Below are 24,913 nucleotides of genomic sequence, written 5' to 3'. Positions count from 1 at the left end.
GGTCCCCTGCACGATCAGCAAACACTCTTAGTAGCCGAGCCAGCGCTCCAGCCCCCTGGGTTCTCTTGATGACCTCGTGAGATAGATGCTTTTAATTTCATTTCGCCATGAGACAGAAGTTCATAGAGGTTTACTGATGTGCCCGAGGCCACGGAGTCAGCAGGTGATCTGTCCGCTGGCGCCTGAGTGAACGGTCTGACACCGCGGTGCCTGTCAGGCTCTGCAGAAGTGACGGCTTTTACTCTTCTGCTGCAGCTGTGTGGCCTTGACCTGCTTTCCTGACCTCTCTGAGCCTCTGTCATCTTACCTTTAAAACGAGGGTCAGAACATCTGCTTTCTTCCTCTATTTCCAAGGTGAATGTCATTCTTGGAAGCCTGTCGCCTAGCCTGAAGCACAGTGACATGGGACTGAAGGGCGTTAATTTCTTTCACGTAGAGTTTTCTTGGCAAGACCGTGATGATATGCTCCCATCTTGACTTCATTTCCCTACACTACTGACACTTATTGAGGTACTGCTAGACACCAGGCACTGTGTTTGGCCCTTTGTATTCCCTTGTGAGCGTGCACACGTGTGTGAAAGTGTGTGTTAGGAGCATGTTTGTGTGTAGGTGCATGTGGAAGCCAGAGGCCCCCAGATGTCATTCTTTGGGACTGTCCACCTTGGTTTTTTGAGTCAGGGTCTTGTTGGCTGAAGGTCACTGAGTAGGCTAGGCTGGGATCCACAGATCTCTGCTTTCCCAGTTACAAGGCCACTGTACCTGTCCTTTTTAAAAACAAACAAACAAACAAACAAACAACAAACAAACAAGTTCCAAGGGTTTGAACTTGGATTCTCATGACTGCCCAGAAAGCATTTTAGCCACCAGGCCATCTCCCCGGGACCTTTTTCATACTCCTGCAGGCTGCTAGCAGGCCTTACCTCAGGTTATCTACCAGCCGAGCGCTCGCAGGAATATCAGCCCCATCTATCTATAATGGAGGATGATGGTACCGGCAGGCAGTGGGTGGCTGCAGAGACAGTGGAGGGGCCCCCGATTGTGTACGGGGGCTTTTCTCTGAACTTTCTTCTTGCTGGCCTACAAGCCGGCCTCAGTGGGAACCAGGAACTCCGAGTGGGCGGGAGGGCCTGGGATGCCTTGCGTAGGGTGTGGTGGGTGTGGCCAGGGTGGAGGTGACTTGGCGCCTGTGCTAATCAGCTTTCCATTGCTGTGACGAAACGCTTGAGAAATCTGCCTTGAAGGACAGATTTGATCTTGGCTCATGGGTTCTGAGGTTTCAGTCCATGGTCGCTAGCCGGTGTTTCTGGGCCGGTGGGGAGGTAAGCATCACATAGGATGTATAGGGCGGGGCAAAGCGGCTCGACTCATGGCAGAGGAGAACGAAAAGACCGTGAGAGAGGAGCTGAGAACCCCCTATCTCCCTCAGTAATCAAAGATGGCGGCGGCCTGCCCGACTCCTTAAAGGTTCCACCGTCCCCTTGTCTCCAGCTCCCCCACTCGCACCCTGACTTTCTTAGACAAACGTCAAGGAATTGCCCGCTCATTGTGTCAGCTTCATGCTCTCCCATCTGTACGTCATCCCCTGTCCCCAGCTCCACAGGTGACATTGGATGTCTTCCTGAGTCACTGGCCTAGTTTTTTTTTTGACAAGGTCTCTCACGGAAGCTTGGTCGTTCTATTTGTCTAGACCTGAGGTTCTCAACTTGGGGTCACGACCCCCTTGGGGTCCTTTATCAGATATCCCGCATATCAGATATTTCCATGATAATTTGCTCCAACCATAGCAAAGTTACAGTTATGAAGCAGCAACGAAACAATTTTATGGTTGGAGTCAATGCAACACAGGAAACTGCATTACAGAGTTGCAGCGTTAGGAAGGTTGAGAAGCACTGGTCTGGACAGTTGTCCAGCAAGCCTCTGTCTGGGCACCCTTCTCTATCTGTGTCCCCAGCTCTGGGATTGCAGGTGTGTCCCCTGGGCTTCTGGGGATTGGAACTGGAGTCCTCATGCTTCCATAGCAGGCTGACTGTGGCTGACTGAGCCGTCTTGGCTGTGCCTTTGTTAATCGCACCTGTATTAATGCTCAGGCGCACCGATCACTAACGAGGGGTCAGACCCCACCTTAAGTGATTATCTCTGTTTATTGAATAGGGCCTGAGGTTTGCCAGGGGTCATCTCTTTTTGCAGCAGCAGAAGCTGGGCTTTAGAGGCTGTGAGCAAGGGGCTTCCAGTCACACCATGCTTAGGGGCTGTGTGTGATCTCACAGACCTCGTATCCTACTATCTGGGACATGGCAGACTGGCTTGAGCTGCAGACCTCTAGTGACAGCTTGGAGATTAGAGTGATCAGGGCACCTGAGGACAGCAGGGTTTTCTCTGGAGGTCTCTGTCTGGGCTGCCTCATGGAAGCAGAGGTGGGTGAGGGCTTTGAGGTGTATGGCTGCTCCTCATTTCCAGGGACAAAGCACAGAGCAAAGAAAAGAGCCTTCAATCCAGCCCACACCCTGCCTAGACTAGCAGGTAGGTCTTGATCCTGATTTTTATTTCCTGTGTTTGTGCTAGAGTTCCAGTGCAGAGTCTGGAAGCTTCCATTCTTAGATCTGGTCAAAACTATTGCTTTTTTAAATATGTCCTTCCAGGGACCCATTCCAGGGTCTATACCACAACCACCACTGCCTTCCCCAGACTCACAGATGCATTTGTCCCTCCATGCCTGGACCAGTGGTTGACATCCTGAGTCAGGCCCCAGCAAGGCAGTTTTCCCTCAGTTGACTTCTCGGATGCCTACCTGCCCAGATACTGTGAGTGTCCCTCCTGGAATGACAGTGAATGCTTATTCTGACTGGTGTGACAAGGCATAAGTACTTGTCCCACACAGGGTGGCAGTGAGTGTCCACTTGCTTCTCCTGCTCTTACAGAAAGTGTTGTTCCTTCTGCCTTGGTGACAGTGTGTGTTCACATAGAAACATGGACTCACGGCGAGCCCTGGAGGAGGCCAAAGGGACATCTGAGGTAGTTATGGTGACACATACTTGGGACCTCAACACTCCAGAGGCTGAGATAGGAAGATCTCGAGTTCTAGGCTAGCCTGGACTACATACTGAGATCCTATTTCAGAAAAGAAAAATAAAAGGGTGTGTGTGGAGTGAAACCGAGTTTGAACTTGCAGCCTGTCTCTTCCATGTGCACAAACACCGTCATCAGTCTGCTCTGAAGAGTGGGAAGGCTCTCTCCATTGTAACTTTCAAGGTGGTGTGAGTGAGCATTTGTCCCCCCCACCCCAACTCTTCCCAATCGCCCCACCCCAGCACTGTTCCTACCCGAACTATTTGCTGTTCTCTTTGGGACAGTAGCTCCCTGGGGGAACAAGGTGTGTGTGTCCCTGGCCCTGGCTCCTGTGGTCTGTCAGAGGCACAGGGTCAACCACACTTTGTTCTTGAGCTGACGCACTCCTGAGCCAATGCTAAGTTTGTTTCCATTCCACTTGAAACCTGAGTCTCTTCTGTCCCATAGCCTCACTCCTGTAGCGTGGGTCACCATGGAACCCCGGTGGCCACAGCTTTAAGAGAAGGAGCAGACAATACTTATTTGTTTGCACTGGGAAACTGAGGCTGAGAGTAAGGGATCAGCTATTGGGGACAATGTGGAGCGTTGAGAAGTGAGAATAAAATCCTGCTTATGAGAATCTTCTGGCCGTTTGAGTTGTTTGGGTTGAGGCTGGATGATCCCTTAGTCCAACAGGCAAAGAGTAAAACCTTCATGGCCGGAAGAGTGCGATAGTGCTGTGTGCAAACGAAGAGAGCTAGAGTGCTGTGTGCAAATGAGAGCTTAGTGAATTCTACGGAGGAGACAGGAGTGAGTTGAGTGGCCTTCGAGCCAAGTCCAGAGTTCTGTCTTAGGGTCTCAGTGATCTTCCTGTGTCAGCGTGCACGAGTGTGTGTGTGTGTGTGTGTGTGTGTGTGTGTGTGTGTGTGTGTGTGTGTGTGCCACTCATGGCTGTCACATGGAACATGTCTGCTTGTCCATTAGCCACTGTGGCCACCTCCTCTGGAGGCAGGTGCTGGGAGAGCCCGCTCTGTAGATCCTTGGAGACTGAGTAGTTGAAGATGCAGACCTGACTGGGGCTCATTGATGAGTGTACTGTGGTAAGCCAGACGATGGCCAATGGCTTCCTTTCTGTGAATCCTCCAGGGCATGGAGGAATGAGGCTGCCTCAGGCTGTGGACCTTCTGACTTCCCAGAGGTAGCCGGTGACGTCAGCCGGCTCGGACAGTCCCATTCACAAGGCATTGCAGTAGCAGGACTGTAAAAAAGTTACATCATCTGTGCTGGGCAACTCCAAATTGACTGTTTAGGAAGGAGCACTTTGGGTAAACTGAGGCACCAATAAGTACCTGGACAGCCTATGGTGAGAGCGAGCGAGCAAAGCCCTTGCTATAGGCTGAACCATAGCCTGGTGGCTCAGTCCTGTTTGAACATCAAAAATTACTTTGGACTTAAAACAGCAGGCACATCCTCATAGCCTGCTTACTAGATAATTCAGTGGGGGCAGGCCTGTGTGGTGGTGTCTCAGTCTGTAATTTTAATCAGACTTCGGGTGATTAAAAGCTTCAGCCATGATTGAGAACAAGAAGCTACAGAGTTGTTCCTCATTTACTTAGACTGTCGGCACAGTGCATCCTCTGATGGGCGTCAACTCTTAGGGCTTCCAAAGCCTTGGAGGAGTAGCCCTGAGTCTATCGGGGAAGATGGTGACCTGGCCAGTATCTTAAGCCTCTTCCCCATCTTTCTGGCTGAAGGATCGGGTATTGTCTCTGTGGAATAGAATCTTCCCCATTGGCTTGGAAGAAGCATCTTGTCTCACAGGCCTTCCCGGCTGTTGTCACCACTGTGTGGTTCAATCCCCCTCATAGTCACTGAAGAAAGTTCTGAGACAGTGAACCCAACGGGCTTGTGGTGCTAAGCAGGGAGACAGGCTGGGTCAGGCTGGGTCTGCCTGAGCCTCATCCAACCTGTGGGGCCAGACGTTGCCAGGCACTCCCCTGCCTTCCGGGGCCAGGCAGGGCCTGTGGCAGGCTGGCTCCCAGGGAGAAGGAAGGTTTCTCAGGTCCTGAGCTGGGTTTTGTTGCTCAACAAAAGGAAGCTGGCACAGTGCCCTTGTCTGTACCCAGACAGCATCTGGAGGGAGGCTTTCTCGGGAGTGACAATGGGAGGCTCAACTCTGCCACTAAGCTGGTCTGGCCATCCCCAGACTCACCTGTCACCCTGTTTCAAGAAGAAATGCACACTGTATGGAGTTTCAGAGCCTGCACTGAGACCCTTCTCAAAGCAGAAGTGAAGCCCAGTGAAGGGCAGGAGTTGACGGCTGACCCCAAAGGCTTGAGGGTGATGGGGAAGAGGCTCAGAGAGAACAAGCTGGGGTAAACAAACAGAATGTCAAGGTGGCGGAGAGGAAGAGGTGTGGCTTGTCCAGTCAGGTGAGAACAAGCATCAAGGTCTTCATGCAGGTGCGGACAGGCCTCACCTGAGAGCAGCCGGTGCTGAGGCAACCCTGCCGTCACCCCAAGGTTAAGCTGAGGGTTAATATTCACCAAAGGCTCCAGGCTTCGAAAGAAAATAGAAAGTACTAGAAGAAAGGGACAGAATTCTACTTTCCCCGAGGCTTGAAGGTGTCATGTCCAATTGACAAGGGGTGACAGGTTGGACTCCATTAAGACTCTTCATAATGAGCTTTTCTTCAGGGTCATATGACCTTGGGACTCAGGACTCTCAGGGCATTTATGAGAGAGAGCAAAGGGTCAGGACAGACAGGAGGGCACCCTGGGCCTGGCACTGACCTCCTCACCACAGCCAGGCTTTAGCGTCACTGGATCTCACAGAGGGTTTAAAAATGTTTTGTTTTGTTCTGTTCTGTTTGCACTTAGGGCCCCGGATGTCACAGACCAGCGTCCTTTGGATCCCGGAGGCCTGCACTCAGGGCCCAGGGACAACTGCTACCTCTAAGAAGCCTGGTGGGCACCTTCCCCACCCAGGGCATGGACACCCGTGATGATGTCACTCTAGGTAGGGGGACCTTGATGGGCTGTGAAACTTCCTTAGTTAGTCCAGGGGTCACGCTCTCCTAGGGAGATACAGCCAGGTGGTGCTGACCACAGGCTGATATTGGGTTTCCTGACTTCAGGTGCCTTGACTGTCTGGAAGGCTCCCTGGTCTTCTAAGGGTGTGGGGTGCCCTGGGGACTCTGGCTGGCTTTGTGTCTGCTCTGAGACAAGGTGGGTTGGTTCCTTGAAGGGTTGTGAGCATGTGGGTGGCTGGGTCCAGGCATTCCTGTTTTTGGTGGAGATGGATTTCTCTGTGCCCCGGATGGAAAGGGTGATTGTCATGTAGAGTTGCTGTTAACCTCAGAAAGGCCCAGATGTAGCAGGTGTATGTCCAGGGGACTTTGGTAAAGAAGTTAGTGGCCACAAGATACATACTGCTTAGGCAGTATACTGCAGACTACAAAAACAACTTGGTAGTTAGTAACTTAATCACTTCTAGCCTGGCCTCAGTCTAGTGGAGAAAGGAAAAGGGACTGAAAGCCTAAGGAAAATCTAGGGACAGGATGAAGGTATTTATGAACTCCAGAACAGTCCAAATGGGTTTGTTTTACAAGTATGAAACCGAGTCCCAGAGAGGGTAGTTTATTTCCTCAAGGCTGCACAGTAATAGAAACAAGAACAACTGATACTCCCAAGTCCTGATCTCTGTGTGTATGTGTGTGTGTGTGTGTGTGTGTGTGTCTGTATGTGTGTGTCTGTGTGTGTATGTGTATGTGTGTGTATGTGTGTATGTGTGTGTATGTGTATGTATGTGTGTGTGTCTATATGTACATGTGTGTATGTGTGTGTCTGTGTGTGTGTATGTATGTGTGTGTCTGTGTGTGTGTATGTGTGTGTGTATGTGTGTGTGTCTGTGTAGGAGGCTGACTGAGTATCCCCTGGATGTGGGGCTTATTTGCTGGTTGGTTGAGCCCTTAGGTGGTTCTGAGAAGTACTTAGGAGGGACTGGGCCTGCACTTGGGGTGCTGACACCTGTTAAGTGCTGGTGGAGAGGACTCCAGCCTGTGGGGCTGAAGGCAGGGGAAGGTTTCCAATTTTCATTGATTTTTTTCATATTCTTTCTTTCCCTCAACTCCTCCCAGATGATCTTTCCACCTCTCTAGCTACCCAACTCTATGATCTCTCTCTCTCTCTCTCCCCCTCAAAACAAATAATAAAAATAAATACACGAAAAACCCAAGAAGAAAAAAAAATATCCAAATGCAACAAAATGAGTCAAAGAACCCACAACAGAACCAACTACACAGCGTACAGCCAACTCTGCACTTGACAGTCATCCGTTCTATCCCGAGCACAGGGAAATCCGTTTCCACCAGAAACAGGGGTGCCTGGACCCAGCCACCCACATGCTCACAACCACGAGATTTCACTGGAGCCTGCCCTGGAGTTTGGTTGATGTCTCTAGTGTTGCTCCACTGCAGAAAGCTGATTCCCTTTCCTTGCAGGCATCAATTGCAAGCAGTGGTAGGTTTGATGAAGGCGTCTTAAAGGCAGACCCCCCAGCCAGCTCTCCTTTCTGTCCCTGGTTTCTACTCTGCTTCCTCCCCTACTGGGAAGCCTCTCATCTCTGCCCCGTACCAGGGCTTGCTGTGTTATTGCTTATTCTACACCACCTGCCTGTCACTGGCCTTCCAGGCCCCTCCAAGGAGGACCAGGTCAGCCTTGCTACCCTAGTCCGTGTGTACAGACCAGAATCCCCACACAGTGCAGGTACTAGGAAATGAAGGGAACCATTGCTGAACCAAGGAGGCAGTGGAGGGAAGACCAGAGATCAGTGCTTGAGGCCTTTGGGGGAGAGGGAGGTAATGGATGCTCTGAACCAGGGGCTTCGCCAAGGCAAAGGGAGTTATCGGTAGTGGGTGGCAGAGAGTGGCAAGGGAGAGCCGCTGTGACAGAAGCCAGGGCTACGGTCAGCAGGGATCAGTTTTACTGGCTCCTGGAGGAAGGAGACTCTGAAAGAGGCTGAAGAAAGGCCTAACTAGGGGTCTTGACCCAAAGCTGGAGGGTGGTAGAAAGCAGGCAGAGAGGAAGAAATAAGACAGAGAGAACAAAAGTGGAGAGGGAGAAGAAGGCATGAGGGAGGAATTCGAGGAGAGAGGGATGCTAGCGAAGGCTAGGGCTGCTAGGATTAGTGGGCTTCTTTGAGGTTACTGCCTGGCTGGTACCCCGACCAGTGGACCAGGCTCTGGTGTGAGGACTAGGTCCTTCTAGCAGAGAAGATGGTAGCACTTATGGTTACTCCCGCTCTTCCTTTACACTCTGGTTTGGCCCCAGAGGGCTCTAAGGTACCATTCTCCTGTGACTCTGTCCCCAGCCAAAGTTGTGGCTCCGGTGGCCGTGTACTGTGGGAGCGTCCCTCGGACTAGTGTTGGCCTCCGAGCGCCCCCACCTGGAAGCATCGACTCCAGTGAAGGTGAGGACCTGGCCTGGTGACTTGGTCACACCAAATTGCTCTGCTGGCCTCTCTGAGGGCTTTGGTGTCGACCGAAAGAGGATCCCCTAGAAACTACCCAGTCAAGGCTTCTGGTCACAGAGCTGGAGCCCAGGTTTGAGGAGGAAATGATGTCTGGTGTCTGGATGTTTGGACATTCTCCATCTATGGCAGGGTTGTTTTTTGTTTTGGTTTCTTCCTTTCTTTCTTTCTTTCTTTCTTTCTTTTTTTTTTTTTTTTGTATCATGGCCATGTTTAAAATATTTCCTAGAGACAATTTTCAGGACGTTTGAGGAAGCAGAGTTCATGAAGATCATACTAAGCTTCATGATAAGTTTGAGGCTAGCCTGGGCTACATGAGGCTCTGTCTAAAAGAAAAAAAAATTAAAAGCTGAAAATTATACACTCGTGAGCATTTAAATATGACAGAACTTTCCTTCACCAATTTTTATGTGAGTGGAGTGAGGTCTACTTTTAAGAGTTATTTTCAGTAGTAGAGAAGCAACGCAGAGCAACGCAAAGCATTTGGGTCTCCTCAGGAAATGAGGGTGGTAGAGGGTCCCCGCAGGGATCGGGAAGAGGTGCTCTCAGTATGGATTAGCCCTCCGGGAACCTGGGGCCCCTCAAACCCCAGCAAGACGGTAGCAGGAGGCGGAGTCACAAGCAGGCAGCCCTGCTCTGCTGTTTGTCTTGACTCCACTCAGCACCTCTGTCACCCGCTCCTCCACTCTGCTCTGGTGTCTAGCTACAGGCTGTCTAGGGCAGGGCTCAGTCTCTTTGCTCTGCGTGGAGGAACGAGACTCTGCACATGTGTTCTCTTAGGCTGTGGCTGGTCTGGGAGTTTGGCTGTCCTTGGGGTGTATGCCCGCTACAGTCCAACCTCTGCGGTTGACAGCAGGTGTTAGGGATTCTGAGGAGAGAAACAATGTTGCAAGCTCCCTGCCCACAATCTCCCTTGTGCTTCCAGGTTCTAGGACTCCTCTGGGCCCAGTTGTTCACCAACCCCTTCGCCACTCACAACGGCTGAAGATTTTGCGCTCTAGCTTAGGGCACATCTTATATTTTCCTTGAACCTATTAGCTTTGGCGGAAAAGCCACTTGTGTGTATCTCTCTCTCAGCCTCTCCGCAGCCGGTGTCAAGTGTCCTGCCAAGCAGTGAGAAGCCATCACAGCTCTTGAGTGGACATGAGGACCAGAGTAGCCTCACGCTGGATGCTCCTTTGAAAGGCTGGCAGGCCAGGAATGGCTACCCCAGGAACCTCAGAGCTCTGCCCTTGGGGCCCCACCCCTTCGCAGTTATCCCCTCCTTGGAATCAGAGGCCAGCAGTGTGGCCCGGGACACTATCCAGATTAAGGACAAACTCAAGAAGAGACGGCTGTCGGAAGGCATGGCAGCATCTTCTCAAGGTGAGCCATGGCCCAGCCACCGCCCACTCTGAGGTCAAGCACTCCAGGCTACCTAGGCTATGAGGGTCAGCAGGGGTTTGAGCTTTTGGGGATCCACTGGGGCTGGTCAGTGGGTTTCTGCCGAGGTGGGTGCTGTTGTGGGATATGAGGTAGCATTGAGGATGACGTTGAACAAATGATGGAGAGAGGCTATGTGTCTTTTAGGTTAGCTTAGGGGTGTCAAGGCAGGTCCACTGGATAAAGAAGTGGGGAGGAAGAAGGAATTCATTAGCCACTGAGTCTGCCTGGCAGCACATTGGCATTTTGTGGGCACTCACAGACACATGGCTGACTTCTCTCTGGAGTGTGTTCCTTCAACTTTCATGGATTACATTGAATCATTACTTTCACGTCTCTGACCAGCACACAGAGCAGAAACAACTGTAGGAGAGAAGATCTCTGCTGGTTCACCATTTCGGTCCACGGTGGGGCAGGCAGGGTGGGGGAGCGCCATTCATGGAAGTGGGTGCTTATGGCTGAGGCTGGTCCTGTCAAGGTTAACCAGGAAGCGGAGTGCAAGGTTGGACCCAGAGTCTGGGCTGTAACCTTCAAAGGCCTGCCCCCAGTGACCTACTTCCTCCCATCCCTCCTCCATTTCCTGAAGCCTCCTCAGTAGCTCCAAATAGCAGAGCCAGCTGGGAGAGAGTGCTCCAAGCAGGAAGCTGAGGAGGGACATTTTAGATCTGAAGGTAGGGACATGAAGGGTCATATCCCAGAGCCAGCTTGCCCTCTCTTAGCTCAACACTGCTCTAGCCTTTCCACCCATCTTTGACTTTGATTTGAATTTCTACCAAGTTGTATGGAAATGAAAAGGGACCCACAAAACCTGCTGCTTACCTAGTGTTCTGGTGGATGTTGGGTGCAGGGCTGGAGTGAGGCCGGCTCTCTCCCCTCCCCACCTCCATCATCCCTTCTCCCAGTACATGAGGCCTAGGTTAGTATAGCTATCATCCTCAGCTCTCTCTTCTCCAGGTACTAACTCGTTCCCCATCTTACCCTTGCCCAGCCTCTCTGGATCCAGTGGGAGGCCCCAAAGGAGTTCCTCTGAGGAGCACCATCCCCCGTACTGCCTCGCAGAGGCTCCTGAGGGTACCCAGGCCAATGCCTCCCATCCAGAGCATCCCCACCACCCCCGAGGCCAACAGTGCCAAGGAGAAGGACCTGGACCCGCCTGGAGGCAGACCAGGAGCCAGTGCCCAGGAGGTAAGGCAGCTCTGCAGCTTCAGGTCTTTACTGTGTTACCTTACCCGCTCTCTGTTCCTTTACCAACTCTTGCCCCTGTCCTCTGTGCATCTCTGTGAGTGTCTCAGGACAGTCCTCAAGACCAGGGTGGCATTGAGAGAGACTCTAGCCCCTCATTTCACATCTCCCTGTAGCGGCCCAGACCGTTACAGCTGGCCTGAGGGTGTTCAGGGGCTGTCTGAGAGGTACAGGGGCTACAGTTCTATCTGTCCTGGAGTTGGTGGCCCCTGGGTTTTCTTTCCTTTTCATGTTTTGGGATTTTCCCAGTTTTCTGGTCATCTCTTGCTTATTGCCAACTTGTTGGCATAGGGGGACCACCTCCTTCCCAACCCTATTTTGTACATCTGTAAAACCAGAGCTTTGAATTGAGTGTTTTAGAGGGTCCCTTCCAGCTCTACACAGTCAAGGATTTTTCTGAAACGAGAAGAAAAAAAAATCCAAAAAATAATTAAAACAACAGAAAGGCTTTCTCAGTCTTCCTACCTGGAGTGGGTGGGAAGGGGAGATCTTCCCAGAGTCAGAGTGGGGCTAAGAGACTGAAAAGGGGAACGAGAGGACATTTCCCAGCATTCCCTCGCCCGCTGGCAGGAGCCGCTTTGTGCGAGGTTACCAGGAGCTGAAGTACAGTGTGAGTAATGCTTCCAAGGACCAGGCTCCCTCCCCCTTGCAGGTGCAGATTTCCAGGCAATACCTGCACTGTGTGGATGAGAAGATGCACAAGTCTTTGGGCGGCATCGTGATCCCGCCCATTCCGAAGGCCCGCATGCCCACAGGGACCTCTTCCTGCAGGCCTGGCTCCCGGTCCAGCCCTTTGTGTCCAGGCCAAGATGGGCTTATGGGACCAAGGGCCCCACCTACCCGGTAAGCGGCCTACTTAATATCTCAAGTCTGTTTGCAGTCACCTCTCCTGTAACCTGTCCCACCCCAACCCCCACTCCCTTGGGCTCCTCACTGCTGAGTCACCGAGGCAGGCAGAGCTTTGAGGCACCAGGTGTGGAAAGGGTAAAATCCTCTCCCAGAAATGCCAGGCACATGGAGGCAATAGCATTGTTGCAGCTTCTGCGATCCTGAACTCTTGCTGGCTCTGAAGGTATTCATGACGACGTGGGCAGCCTGATTTCTAGTTTCTTAGCGTCTACAGTTGCCATAGTGATGAATAAAATACACATTGTTTTAGGGCAAGATCAAGTTCGTGGTGACTCTTTCTTATTGTGTGTTTTCATAGATGATGGATACTAAAACCACCACTATTATCACCTATAATGTGTGTGTGTATATATAAAATGTATATAGTGTGTGCTCATGTGTATGCATGTTTGCATATGCATATGTGTGGGCATATGGATTTTCCATAATACTTTTGACTTCAAAAGGATCTCCATATCCAGAAACAGTTGGCAGAGGCTCTAGGTTATCATGAATCTGCTTGTAAAGAAGACAGGTAGAGCTTTCCACACGGCTATTAGCATCCAGTGGCTAGCCCAGACTGATGCCCCAGCGAGTGTGTAAGAATCCATAGGCACATGCCTGTGAGTGTATGTCTGTAATCAGGTGTGTGTATGTGTGCGTTTGTACACATACATGTGAGTGTCTGTGAGTGGGTCTGGCTCTCCTAGTGTGGTGGATTAGTTTACATTTCTATTGCTATGATAAAACGCCACAGGGCCAAGCAAGTTACAGAAGAGTTTACATGGACCGACAGTTCCAGAGGGTAAGAGTCTACTATGGTGGGGAAACATCGGGCATCGTGGCACAGGATACTGAGAGCTCATGTCTTCCCTCAAGCGGGAAGCAGAGCGAGAACTCTGGGAATAGCTTGAGGCTTTTGAAACCCCAGAGCCTGCCAGCAAATGGCATAGTTCCTGCAGCAAGACCACACTAGCCAAACATTCCACCCACCCTGGACCAAGTGTTCAAATGCCAAGACTATGGGGTACCTTTGTCACATAAGCCACTACATAGGGTTGTCACACCCTCTTCCTGCATTTCTTTGGCCTGCTCTTCCAAAGTCTCCCATTTCCCTCTTGCTTATTTGATCTCCTGTTCCCTGTGCTGCTTTCTCTGCACATCCCCATCCTGCGGGGCTGTCGGAGCATGTCCATGCACTTGCTTCTGGTTGGAGCTCTCTTCCATTTTCTCTTCACACGCAGCTCATTCTGGGCTGGCCTCCCTCACTGTGGGACGCTTCTCCTGGTGTCCAGACTCTCCTCCTCTCTCAGTAGCATTAGTGGTAGAGTCCTGGCTCTGTCCAAGGCCTTTCCTCCTATCTCATGATCTTTTGGGCTGGGCTAGCCTTGGCATCTTCTCTTCCTTCTCTCTGGTTTTACACCCATGTCTTGATCTGCCAGGCACTCTCCTACATGCCTTCATCTGTTGCTTAAATTTGCCCATCCTCAAAATTCCTGGGTTTGTTTGTTTGTTTTTGTTTTGTTTTATTTTGTTTTTTTTTTCTGGAGTTTTTTCCCATGCCCATGACCTCCAGGATCATGGACCTCTGGATGACTTTGCCATGGCCTGACCTGTCCCTGGAGGCCCTTCACTCTCACTGGGACTTCTGGTTTCTCATGGCATGCTGGTCAGCATTAGAGGAAGTAGGAGGAAAGAGAATGCATATTACCATAGCAACGAGAAGCACCTTGAGCTTCCCCAAATGCCCTTTGATGGAGGAGCTGTCCTTTGCAAATATCTTCAGCAACCTGGCTCTGGCTTCATGTGCTTCTGGTCCCTCACTGAGTGCCCCTCCCCATCCCTTTCTTGCAATAACAACGCACACAGAAAGAAGCTCCCATCTGGTTCTTGTCCTTGCCGCTGCATCCCACTTTGCACTGACAGCTGCTGCTTAACTTCATCCAAATTGTCCTGCTCTGCCTTATCCAGGTTGCTTAATCCCTGAGCAACCCTCCTGTGGTCTTCCCCTTTCTTCCCCTTTTGCTGCCAGCAGCTTTGAGAGGAGCCAGCTTGGTTTGACCTCCAGGGAGCAGCCTCCCTTCTCTGGTGCTATCTATCGGGTTCATCTGACTCCTTTGTGAGTGTGCTGGTTCCTGAACCAGAGCCTCACTTCCTCTGTGGCACCATTCTCTCCTGCACATCAACACGGTCCTTCCACCTCTACCTCACCTGGCTTTCATGGCTGGTGAGGACAGGAAGGGGTCACCTCTGCCTTGTCCACACAGCACGGACTGCCTGTCCACCCCCACCTCCCTTCCATTGTTTCATTGATTTAACTAATAAATCTTGGCTACTTAAATTGATTTTGTTTCTTTTTTATGTCTATTTTATTTATCTCGTCTTGTTTAAAACCTCCTTCTATTCTTTAACTTGGCACTTAATAGGTCAGGGCCCATATCTCAAAATCCTGTGATGCTAAGCTGGGAGCCTGGCAGGGATTAGTCACATAGACAACACCTACCTTAGCCATCTGCAACTTGGCTCTCTCTTCCCCATCTCTGTAAGGCTGTCTAGCAAATAGGTGGGGAGTTCACCCTATTGCCGCTTCATTCATTCATCTGCCTAATCATTTATTCACTTGGAAAAAAACAATTGAGTACCTGCTTTCTACTAGGTGTTTTGGAAACTAGGGTAAATGAGTACATTTTGGGGGGGGATGAGAAAGATTTGAAGGCAAATCATTGAGTCCAAGTCCAGTGATATTGGAGGTGAGACAGAAGGTCTCGCCAGTCTATTGGGAAGCCCAGTAGAAAAGTGTCTCAGTGAGGCTGGGATGATTTCTTGGGGGGAATTTTGAAGGAGGGACAGTGGGAGAGGGAGGAATGACAGAGGCTTTTAGGAAGCTACAAAGGATCTGCTTGCGAAGCTGGCTCAGCCTACGAGGGGCCTACGAGTCCTCACCTAAGGCCTCTAAGCCCTATCTTGAAGCAACGAGGGGTCATTGAAAGCTCTTAGGAATGGGGATGAGACAGCTCTGATGTTAGAAGGCCACTGTGGGGCTGGGGAGGTGGCTTGGCAGGCAAAGTCTGTGTGACGCACACATGAGATCTGGTGGACATCAGGACCTACTGATGACCCCAGCGTGTGAGAGCTGCAGATGGAGTCCTCAGAGTAAGCTGGGCAGCCACATGAGCTGGAAGAGCAAAGTGTGGGCTCAGTGAGAGAGCCTGCCTCAAAACGTAGGGGCGGGAGGGAGGGAGACACTCCGCGTTAACCTTGGGCCTCCACACACAGGCACACACACTTGCATGCATGTGCACCTTCCTCGTGTGTACTGCTCCTCAACAAACACCAATACGGCCAGGCACAGACAACACATGCATACATTTTTAAAAAGTGTGGGAGCAGTGGGTAGGCAAGGACGCTAAGCAGCTAGCACATGCAGCCGGGGCCAAGGCAGAGGCTGTGGCTGGAGCTGAGGGGAGAAATCCAGGTTCTCCAGCGGGCTATGCTACAGCCAGAGACGTAGGTCTAACGTAAGACAGCAGGTCGCATATGGACACGGTTACCTAGGAAATAGATGATTGCAGAGCCAGGGAATTGCCCTGGGTGTGGATTCCCAGGCTGGCCTGGCTCATAGTCAACCCAGTCTTGCTGTTAAGGAGCTGTATACCTCCTGCCACTCTGACAGGGAAGCTAGCCTATCCCTTTGTCCTTCCTCCTTGGAGCAGCCCCAGGCTTCTGGCCCTGGTGTCTCTGGCTAAGTGGATTTCACACAGCTCTTTTCTCTCTCTTACTTTTAAGATTGACTTGTGAGAACGGGCCTCTGGAAAAGACCCCTAAATCTCTGGGTACGTATCCCCACGAGGGCTCATCTTGTTTCTGCTCCTTTGACTGGTGCTCTGGGTTATGCGATGAGGCCAGGGGAGAGACCTCAGGGCTCTCGGGCCGGGCCTCTCACTTCACGGATGGATGGGGAAGCTGAAGTTATCGCAGTTTAGGGTGGTGATAAGACTGCACCAGAGACCAGGAAGGCAACGGTACTTATCGGCACCCTCTCTGCCAAGCACCAGGATGCACGCCAATTCACATAGCACATGACGGTCCGGACGAGGGAGGGACGAACCAGGTGACCCAGGCTCAGGAGTTTGATCCAGGGCTCACTCAGTGAGCTCACAGTGCTGCTCTTGGAGGCTGTTAGGCAGCTCGGCTAGACCTGCATTCAGGGTTGCACTGTGGCAGCGTGGGCCTGGCACAGCAAGCAGAGGCGTCTTGCTCCGTGTTAAGCGCACAGAGATGCCCTCACCGGACAGAGTGAAATATTAAACCACAGCTCGTAAGCCTCAGGCAGTTGCCGTCAGCAGAGTCAAAGGTCAGAGGAGCAGGGCCAACCAGAGAGTGGATGTGGAGCAAGGGCAGCTTTTTTTAGAAGGAGGAGGAATAAGGGAAAGAGAGGAGGGAGAAGGGAGGGGAATGGATGTAAAAGGTCATCCCTTCTGGGCTGATGGTCTGCTGCTGGGAGAGATCGTGGGATGAAACTGCCCAGTGGCTGGAGAGCAATTAGGGGGTAGGAAAAGAGGCCACAGCCTATGAGGGGCACTCTGAGCTCAGACTGCACAGAACCGCTGCTTTGCTGACTGGAGAGAGGGTGGCAGACTTCCTGAGAGGTCCCTGACTAATCAGCTCAGCAAGTGAGGTGGCTGGCAGAGTGACAGGCTGTTGCCCTGGATGCTCTGAGCTGGGCCTGAGGGGCAGGCCTAGCAGGTACACCTCAAAGGCAGATGCCTCTCCTGTCTCCCTGTCTCGGTTGTGTGGAATGTGTCTGGGTTGCCCGAGGCGATACACCTGAGACCTCCTATGTCCTTATGCGCTAACCCTCAGATGGCTGGCATGGGGGTTTAGGCCAGGAGACCATGTCACCAGGTGTCCACAAACAGGGACAACCTGCCCAGGCAAGGCTTTGTAGGTGTCCCTTGGGGGTGTGGGTAAGAAATTGATATATGAAAAATCTTGGAGCACAGTTTGTCTCTGGCTGTCAGCTGGGATGGCATTGCTCAACGGTGTATTCTAAGGGCTGCCACGCTGTCTCCATCTTGTGGCGTTCTCACAAATCTCGCTCTGAGCCGTTGGCCCCTGATCATCTGTGTCTCTTCCCACATCTCTGACTTCCTAACCCTTCCTCACTGTGCCACGAGCAGAGGGGCACTTCATAAGGAAATGGTGGCCCAGAGTTAAGAACACTGACTGCTCTTCCAGAGGTCCTGAGTTCAAATCCCAGCAACCACATGGTGGCTCACAACCATCTGTAATGAGATCTGGTGCCCTCTTCTGGTGTGTCTGAAGACAGCGACAGTGTACTTATATATAATAAATAAATAAATTTAAAAAAGAAAAAGAAATAGTGACCAAAGAGCCATTTCCAATCCTGGGCATCCCCACATGGCAGCCCCATTTCAACAAACCCCTGTAAGCTGGCTCTTTTGAGGAGGTGAATGCCCAAATTCAGGGGCAAGAGGAAATTGGGGGATTCATTTCTATTCTGTCTGTTTTAAAATGTACCGTAAGTCCACGGATTGGGAAATACAGGGTGACAGTGAGATGCTACGGAGTTGATGCTGTTTGGAAAAGAAGGGGGCTGCATTTCAGCCTCCCCCTCTGTGAAGTGAGAGGACTGGACTAGTGCTCAAAAATTCTCAGGCCCCTTCTAGCTCTGCTGGAGTGGTGTAATGTTTGGCAGAATTATTCTATCTGACCGACTTTCCACTCTCTGCCCATTTAAAATAAAATGTGCGGTTCTTGCTTTCTGAATGAATGAATGAGTGAGTGAATGAGTGAATGGTTGGAGTATGACATGGCTCTTGGCATCCCTGGCAGTGCTACTCTGGAGAATATCTAACTTCCCCATTGGGGAAGGAGTGCGGGCCAGAAGGACTGAAGATGGAGGGCTTGTATAGTAAAATCCATCAGGCCCAGGGTCAGGGACCCGTTGACAGCCCGCAGTGCCATTGTCCTCAGCTCTGTCCCTGCTCTTGACTTCTCCAGCGCCAAGACCTTTGGTCCCAGCTGTCAAAGCCAAGTCTGCTGAAGCCCCTCCAACGTCCCTGGCTTCATCACAGTCCGCCTTTACTCTGACAGCATTCTCCAGTCATGCCAAAGAAACCCGCTCCCTGGCGAACGAAGAAGACCAGAGGGAGTCCAGCACCAAGGTACCAGGGAAGCAGGAGGAGGAAGCAAGCTGAGGTCCAACTGGCTGGATGCACGCACGCTTCTAAAATCTGCTGTGCAGGGCCTGCTGCTGGGGAATGAGGCAGAAACAAGCTTTGCCAACGCTGTTTGGGGAGGAGGGCTTCAGAGACAGAGAGAAACAAAGAAGTTGAAGTCGAGGGTGGGGACCAGGAGCCAGGAGGAAGGCAGATGGAAGAGTGGGGAAGGACTGAAGAAGGTCACATGTGGGCTGGAGCGGGGCAGGATGCTGGGAAGAGGACAGAGGCTTAGCTGAGCCAGGCTGAGTAATTTGAACTGACCCCCAAGATAGCAACAGAGGGGCAGCTGACTCAGAGGCTGCTGAGCCAAAGCTGTTCTTGACAGGCTGACAAATACCTTGCACTTGGAAGGTGACCTTGGGGAGGTGGCTTCTCCTCCCCGATTGAGATGAATTTAGTCACACAGAGTCATTGTTATGGGATCCTTGTGTTCTTCCTTCGAAACAGCCATAGCAGCTTAGCTCTGAAGCAGATATTGGAAAGCCCGCCCGGAGCGTGCGCTCTGTCTCTGGCACGGATGCCTCGCTGACAACATGAGAGCCAGGCTCTAACAAGGGCAGCCATGAGAAATCTATGCATGACTGACTTTATCTTACAGCCCGCCTCAGCCGCTCACTCCGCAGTCATTCCACAGGCCTGGGCACTGCAAGTTGTTTGGTTCCAACCATGTTATCCCAACTCCGAGGTCCCACTTGCTCACAACCGTCTCCTGTTCCGGCCCCACCCACCCAGTGCCCCTGCATTTCCACATATCGGGACATTCTCCTGGAACCCAGGCCACTCCCAGCAGTCCACTGACTCTCTGTTGGCCTTTTCTGGCAGCCTCAGGCCTTACCACCCCTCCGAGGTCCCAAATGCCACATCTCAATTCTCCTCTGCCACGCGCCAGCTTTTGATTCAGCGTCTGACACATCCCTTCTGAACGTTCCACCTAGGGACGGAAGTGAGAAAGGAGGTGTTCTGGGGATTCATCAAGGCCAGCTCATCTCCTCCCTCCTTTGCACACCCTTCTGTCTTCCTGACCTGTAGACACTGAGGACCCGAGGGCTCAGTCCTCTGGTCTCTGGGATATTTGATTATCTCAGAAGTGTGTGCTCTGGTCCATGGTACCAACTGCTGTGTCTAAAGTACTGTAGGCTAAAGACGGTCAAAGTTCTCACCACACCTCCCCTTACCTTCAGCATCTTTACTTAAATATCTGATTAGGTCCCAAGTCTACCGGGCCTAGAACTCCTACCTTGGTATCTGTAACTCACAAAGTCTCTACCAGTGAATGGCAAGTCCTAGATGCTCAGGCCAAAAACAACCAGGTCCACTTTTGGCTTCTCTTTCCCTCTCTTTGTCTCTCTCCCTATTTTGTGCATCAGCAGAACCAACTCTTGCAAACAGCTTTTGCATCCCACTGTCCCATGCCCTCCCTTTACCCTGGTCCACCCCCATGCCCCACTCTTGCATGGATGCCCCATTATTCCCTAATGGCTTTCCATGCTCTTGATTCTCTCCACTCAATAGTCAGCATGAACAGAATCAAAGTGTTCTATGGTTGTTGATCATTGGTGGAGGCTGCATAAAGTGTCTTTTTATCCCACTTTTACAACAACAACAACAACAACAACAACAGCAACAACAACAACAACAATTTCTTCTTCTTCTTCTTCTTCTTCTTCTTCCTCTTCCTCTTCTTCTTCTTCTTCTTCTTCTTCTTCTTCTTCTTCTCTTCTCTTCTTCTTCTTTCTTCTTCTTCTTCTTCTTCTTCTTCTTCTTCTTCTTCTTCTTCTTCTTCTTCTTCTTCTTCTTCTTCTTCTTCTTCTTCTTCTTCTTCTTCTTCTTCTCCCCCTCCTCCTCCTCCTCCTCTTCCTCCTCCTCCTCTTCCTCCTCCTCTTCCTTCTCCTCCTCCTCTTCTTCCTCTTCCTCTTCCTCCTTCTCCTCCTCCTCCTCCTCTTCTACTTCTTCTTTCTGGAACTTTCTCTGTAGACCAGCCTGGCCTCAAACTCAGAGATCCGGTGTGCATCACTACACCTGGTTCTATTTTTACAACATCTTTTTTAATGCATGACTTAAAAAAAAGATTTTATTTATTTATGTATATGAGTGCACTGTTGCTGTCTTCAGACACACCAGAAGAGGGCATCAGATCCCATTACAGATGGTTGTGAGCCACCATGTGGTTGCTGGGAATTGAACTCAGGACCTCTGGATGAGCAGTCAGTGCTCTTAACCACTGAGTCATCTCTCTAGGCCTCACAGCTTCTTAAAAATATCAATCTACTTAAAGATAAAATGTTATGAAAACAAGTCTTTGGAGAAATTGCTCTCTCCCAGTGCAAGAGTTGGATCCTGTTATGCCTCTGCTCAAGACTTTAAATGGCCTCTTACATCCTGAAAAAGAGCAGGACCCCCTTGTTACTGGCCCTAAAAGTCAGTGTAAAGTGGATCCTGCCAGCTCCTGGCTTGCTTTAACTCAGTGCTCCCCACTTATTCTGGGCACACCCCAACCTCAGGGACGTTGCAGTCACTCTTCTGCTAAAACATTTCTCTCCTCAAAACTGGGTGGCCTGTTGCCTATCTTCATTTGTGCCTCTATTTAAATTTCATGCTGAAGGGAGTCCCCTGTCTAAGGGGTTTCTTCGCTGAAATCAAAGCCGTCGTCTTGTTGTTTTACTTTTCTTCTAGCGTATCTCCTATGACATTACAGACAGATTGACTATTTACTGTCTGTGCCTCACCCCTTCCGTGACACTCGCAGGACATCAGGACTTAGCTCTTTTTTGTTCCCTCTAGGACAGTGGCTGACACATGGAAGGCAGTCTTCTGTTTCTAAATGAATGAAAAGTGTAGAAAGACAGGTTGGGTTTTCAAGGTTAATAGACATTTCCTTGACCTTGTGCCAGGTCCAAGTCACCATTTCCAAGTCTGCCCAGGAAAAGATGCGACTGAAGCAGCTGAAGGAGATGGAACTGCTTCGGAGGGCAAAGGAGCCAGAGCGGGAGCGAGAACTGGCTTCCCAGGGCGTAGGCACATGGAGAACCTCAGCAAAGGAAGGTACTGATGCATTGGGCGGGCGTGTCCACTGGGAAAGCTTTCTGGACAACTCCTGGGCTCTCAACCTTCCAAAAGAGGGGCTGCCCTCACCTTCTCCCCTTCCCCATCCTGACAGGACAGAGAATTACCCCTTGTCACCTGCTGATGCATCCATTGCCACAGAGACATCATGCCAGGGATGTAGGGGACCTGCTTAGTCCAGGATTTTTTTTTCCACAGGCCTCCTTCCTTTACGGGGCAGTGGAACCCTGTCAGAGCCCACTGGGATGAGCAGTCCACGCAGAAACAACATAGGAGTCCTCCAGAGGAAGCGGGCTAACCGAGCCTCCCTGCCCAACATCCCTGTCAGCAAACAGGAGCCTGGCTTTGCCCGCCATGCATCAGGTGGGACTTGACCTCTGTCCGGGCCACCTCTGGGTGCTCTGGAGTATGATCAGGGGGACCCTGGCTACCTGTCTTTGTCATGTGGTACAGCAGATGGCTAGGCACTTCTGCTAGCCTAGTGCGACATGTCCTAGAGAAGTCATCGGTATATGAGGACCAAAGATAGGGGCAAGGAACTACTTCCAAGGGGAGCTCTGGGAAGATTTTGGATGCCTGCCTGTGACTTCATACTGTTGGGACTGGATAGGGCTGGCTGGGACCAAGGAATCCAAGATCTAGCATGGACGCCTCAGGGGACATGCCAAGGAACCAGGGAACATTCCATCTCACTTTTCAAGCAGCCTCGATTCCTTCTCCCCCCCTTCCCTCCCCTCCCTTCCCATTACCCCCCCCTCCTCCTTTCCTTTTCCTTCCCCTTCTCCTCCTCCTCCCCTCCCCTCCCCTTCCCCTCCTCCCCTCCCTCCCCCTCCTCCTCCCCTCCTCCTCCCCTCCTGTTCCCCTCCTCCCCATCCTCTTCCTCCTCCTGCCCCTCCTCCTCTTCCTCCTCCTATTCTTGTTCTTTACACTGGGCCTTCTAGAGTTCTTTCATTTGAAAACTTTTTTTTTTAAACTAAAAGTCGAAACTAATCACTCTGATTCATGTTCCCTTTTTCTGTCACGTGGCAGGTAATGATGGCCAGGTAAAGCAGAATTTTGGTATTATAAGTGTTTTTGACTTGCCTTTTCCACTCTTTGAATCTTTTTGGTTGTGTCAAATAGAAAGCCTTAAGTTGGGACTCTTCTCAGTATCTGTGGTTTTATTCCAATCGCTTGTGTGCTGGGCCACCCTCTGTGGCCCTTGGTCTTTCCCCTCAGCCTCTCAGGGACTGGGATCACAGGTGCGTGCATCCTCCCACCTTTCATCTTTGCTCTGGATTTTGTCTTAACAAAGAGAACCAGGCTAAGGTTCAGAGACTTCATGAGCTGCTGGAATTTCATAGCTGGGGCTTTAAAGATTAATCTCCTTTTATTATAAATGCCATAGTATGTTACAAGTAATACTAGTTTACTGTGATTGTGACCTAAAATCCCCTTTAAAATTAATGTATTTAGGATCTAGACAGAGTCTGGACTTGAAGAGAGTGAAAAATAGGCGAGAATTATAGGAGATATGGTCACCTAGGGCTTTAGCTTAGTGGGAGAGCATTTGTCTAGCATGTGCCAGGCCTGACCTTCTCTGTCTCTATCTCAGTCTCTGTCTCTCTCCCTGCTATCTCTCTGTGTCTCTGTTTCAGACTCTGGCTATCTCTGTCTGTCTCTCCTCTATCTCTCTATCTCTCGGTCTCTATCTGTCTGTCTTTCTGCTTTCTCTTTGTCTCTCTGTCTCTGCCTCTCTCTCTCATGAGAGAGGGAGAGAATGCACTGGAGTTAGCAGATGACTGGTGAGGAGCCACCATTCCCAGTTCCCCGTGACCTGGGGTGGTGTGTGAATCACGAAAGTGATCGATACTGAGAAGCTCACACCCACCTAACCCACTGCCCTCACTGTGTAGACAGTGGAACGGAGAGTTCAAGACTCACGTCACCCACAGTGATGGTGGGCTGTTAGCCTAAGACTTTGGCCGCCGAGTCTTGGACCCAGGATGGTCTGTCTGTTCCTGTGTCACTGTTGAAGCTGCATGTGTTTGTGAGTGGATGGGTAGATTTAGGAAAAGACAACGCCTTCCTCTCATGACCTCCCTGGAAGCCAAGCCTGAATTCTCTTATGCTCCTGACAATCCTGCAAGTGTCCCCTTGTACGATGCTTTATCAGTTACATCTGCACCTAACTTTTGGTCGGTTTGGAAGTGATGGAATTTCAGGGCTGGAACTTGGCTGTTGTTGCATCCCTAATGAGTTTCTTGAGGTTGTAGCCTGTCTCAGGAGAGTAGGTGCCCAGAGACGAGCTTGACTTCTTTTCCTCAATTCACTCCTCATGTGTGTGCAGAGCATGGGGATTCCTGGACCACTGGTGGGAAGCCATACTTACAAGCACTGTTGAGAGGCTGGTGGGTGAGGGTAGGCCAAGACGGTCAACACAAACCCTAGAGACCAGAAGCTGAAGTGTCCCCTGCGGGGCCTTCTGTGTCTGAGTATGTGTCTATGAGCAAGTCTGGGCTTAAATTCTAGGTAGGAGAGAGAGGATGTTGGAGAGTGGTGAGGAGGTAGGGAGGGCAGTTGGAGGCTGGCTACTACCGCAGTAGTAGTGGTGGTACAGCACTATATTCTCCAGGAGGCTGAGGATTGAATGTTCAAGGCCAGCTGCATTGTTCAATGAGTTCAAGGCCAGCCTGGGCAATTTAGTGAGACCTTGTCTAGGGATGAAGAGATAGTAAAGACAGGGGCTGACGAGAAACTCAGTGCTTCAGTTCTTGACTGGTGTGTTTGAGGATTATGAGTTTATTCTCCAGTAAAATACACACACACACACACACACACACACACACACACACACACACACACGTGCACGTGCAAGTATACTAGTGGAAGTCATTCTGAGGGAAGGGAACCAAGGAAGCCTCACAGCAGAACTAGCCAGGAAGAAAGACATGGGAGGGAGGGGAGGCCAGTGATGGCTACACGATAGAGGAGCTGAGGGGTTAGGTTAGGTGTCTGAAATTCCTTTCTGCCCTAGAACTTTCTGATTCTAGAACCTATCCATAAGAAAGAAAACATGTTCTGTTCTCTCTGTGTGTCTGTCTGTCTCTGTGGCTTTCTCCATGCATCTCTTTCTCTTTTTCTGTCTCTGACTCTCTTTTGCATATGTGTGTGTGTCTGTCTGTCTGTCTGTCTGTCTTTGACTGAACCCAGAGCCTCACACATGCTAGGCAATCATTCTACCACTGAGCCACACCCCAGCCAGGCTCGTCCCTGTTTTCTGTCGGTTCCTGGAAGTGTGGCTACATCTTGACCCTGCAGGCGACAGTCTCCTCCAGTGTCTTTCACTGTCCCCTATCTTCCTTCTGCCATCTGCCCATGAGTGCTTCCATACTCAGGCATCTCACAGGGGAGGGATGGTAGGACTGAAGGAACAGAGGTTCTCTGGAGAAAACTGAGCGCAGAATGCTACCTAGTGAGCAAGGAGTCTATCCACTGCT

General features: G+C 50.9%; 1 protein-coding gene across 1 annotated transcript in view; it reads left to right on the top strand.

Moving 5' to 3' along the window:
- The window catches only part of Togaram2 (TOG array regulator of axonemal microtubules 2), a 57,181-nt gene that overhangs the window by 5,531 nt on the left and 26,737 nt on the right, over nt 1-24,913 (top strand). Inside the window, exons 2-10 of the mRNA XM_032908955.1 lie at nt 5,925-6,063; nt 8,416-8,514; nt 9,652-9,939; nt 10,985-11,181; nt 11,891-12,081; nt 15,913-15,959; nt 18,151-18,314; nt 21,263-21,413; nt 21,633-21,797. Coding sequence (XP_032764846.1) covers nt 6,036-6,063; nt 8,416-8,514; nt 9,652-9,939; nt 10,985-11,181; nt 11,891-12,081; nt 15,913-15,959; nt 18,151-18,314; nt 21,263-21,413; nt 21,633-21,797 — 1,330 coding nt within the window. The 5' untranslated portion in view covers nt 5,925-6,035. The remainder of the gene's footprint in view (nt 1-5,924; nt 6,064-8,415; nt 8,515-9,651; nt 9,940-10,984; nt 11,182-11,890; nt 12,082-15,912; nt 15,960-18,150; nt 18,315-21,262; nt 21,414-21,632; nt 21,798-24,913) is intronic.

Source organism: Rattus rattus, chromosome 7, assembly GCF_011064425.1.
Source record: "Rattus rattus isolate New Zealand chromosome 7, Rrattus_CSIRO_v1, whole genome shotgun sequence".
NCBI lineage: Eukaryota > Metazoa > Chordata > Mammalia > Rodentia > Muridae > Rattus > Rattus rattus.
Note: the sequence above shows the minus strand (reverse complement) of the source record. Positions and strands in the feature narration are given on the sequence as shown.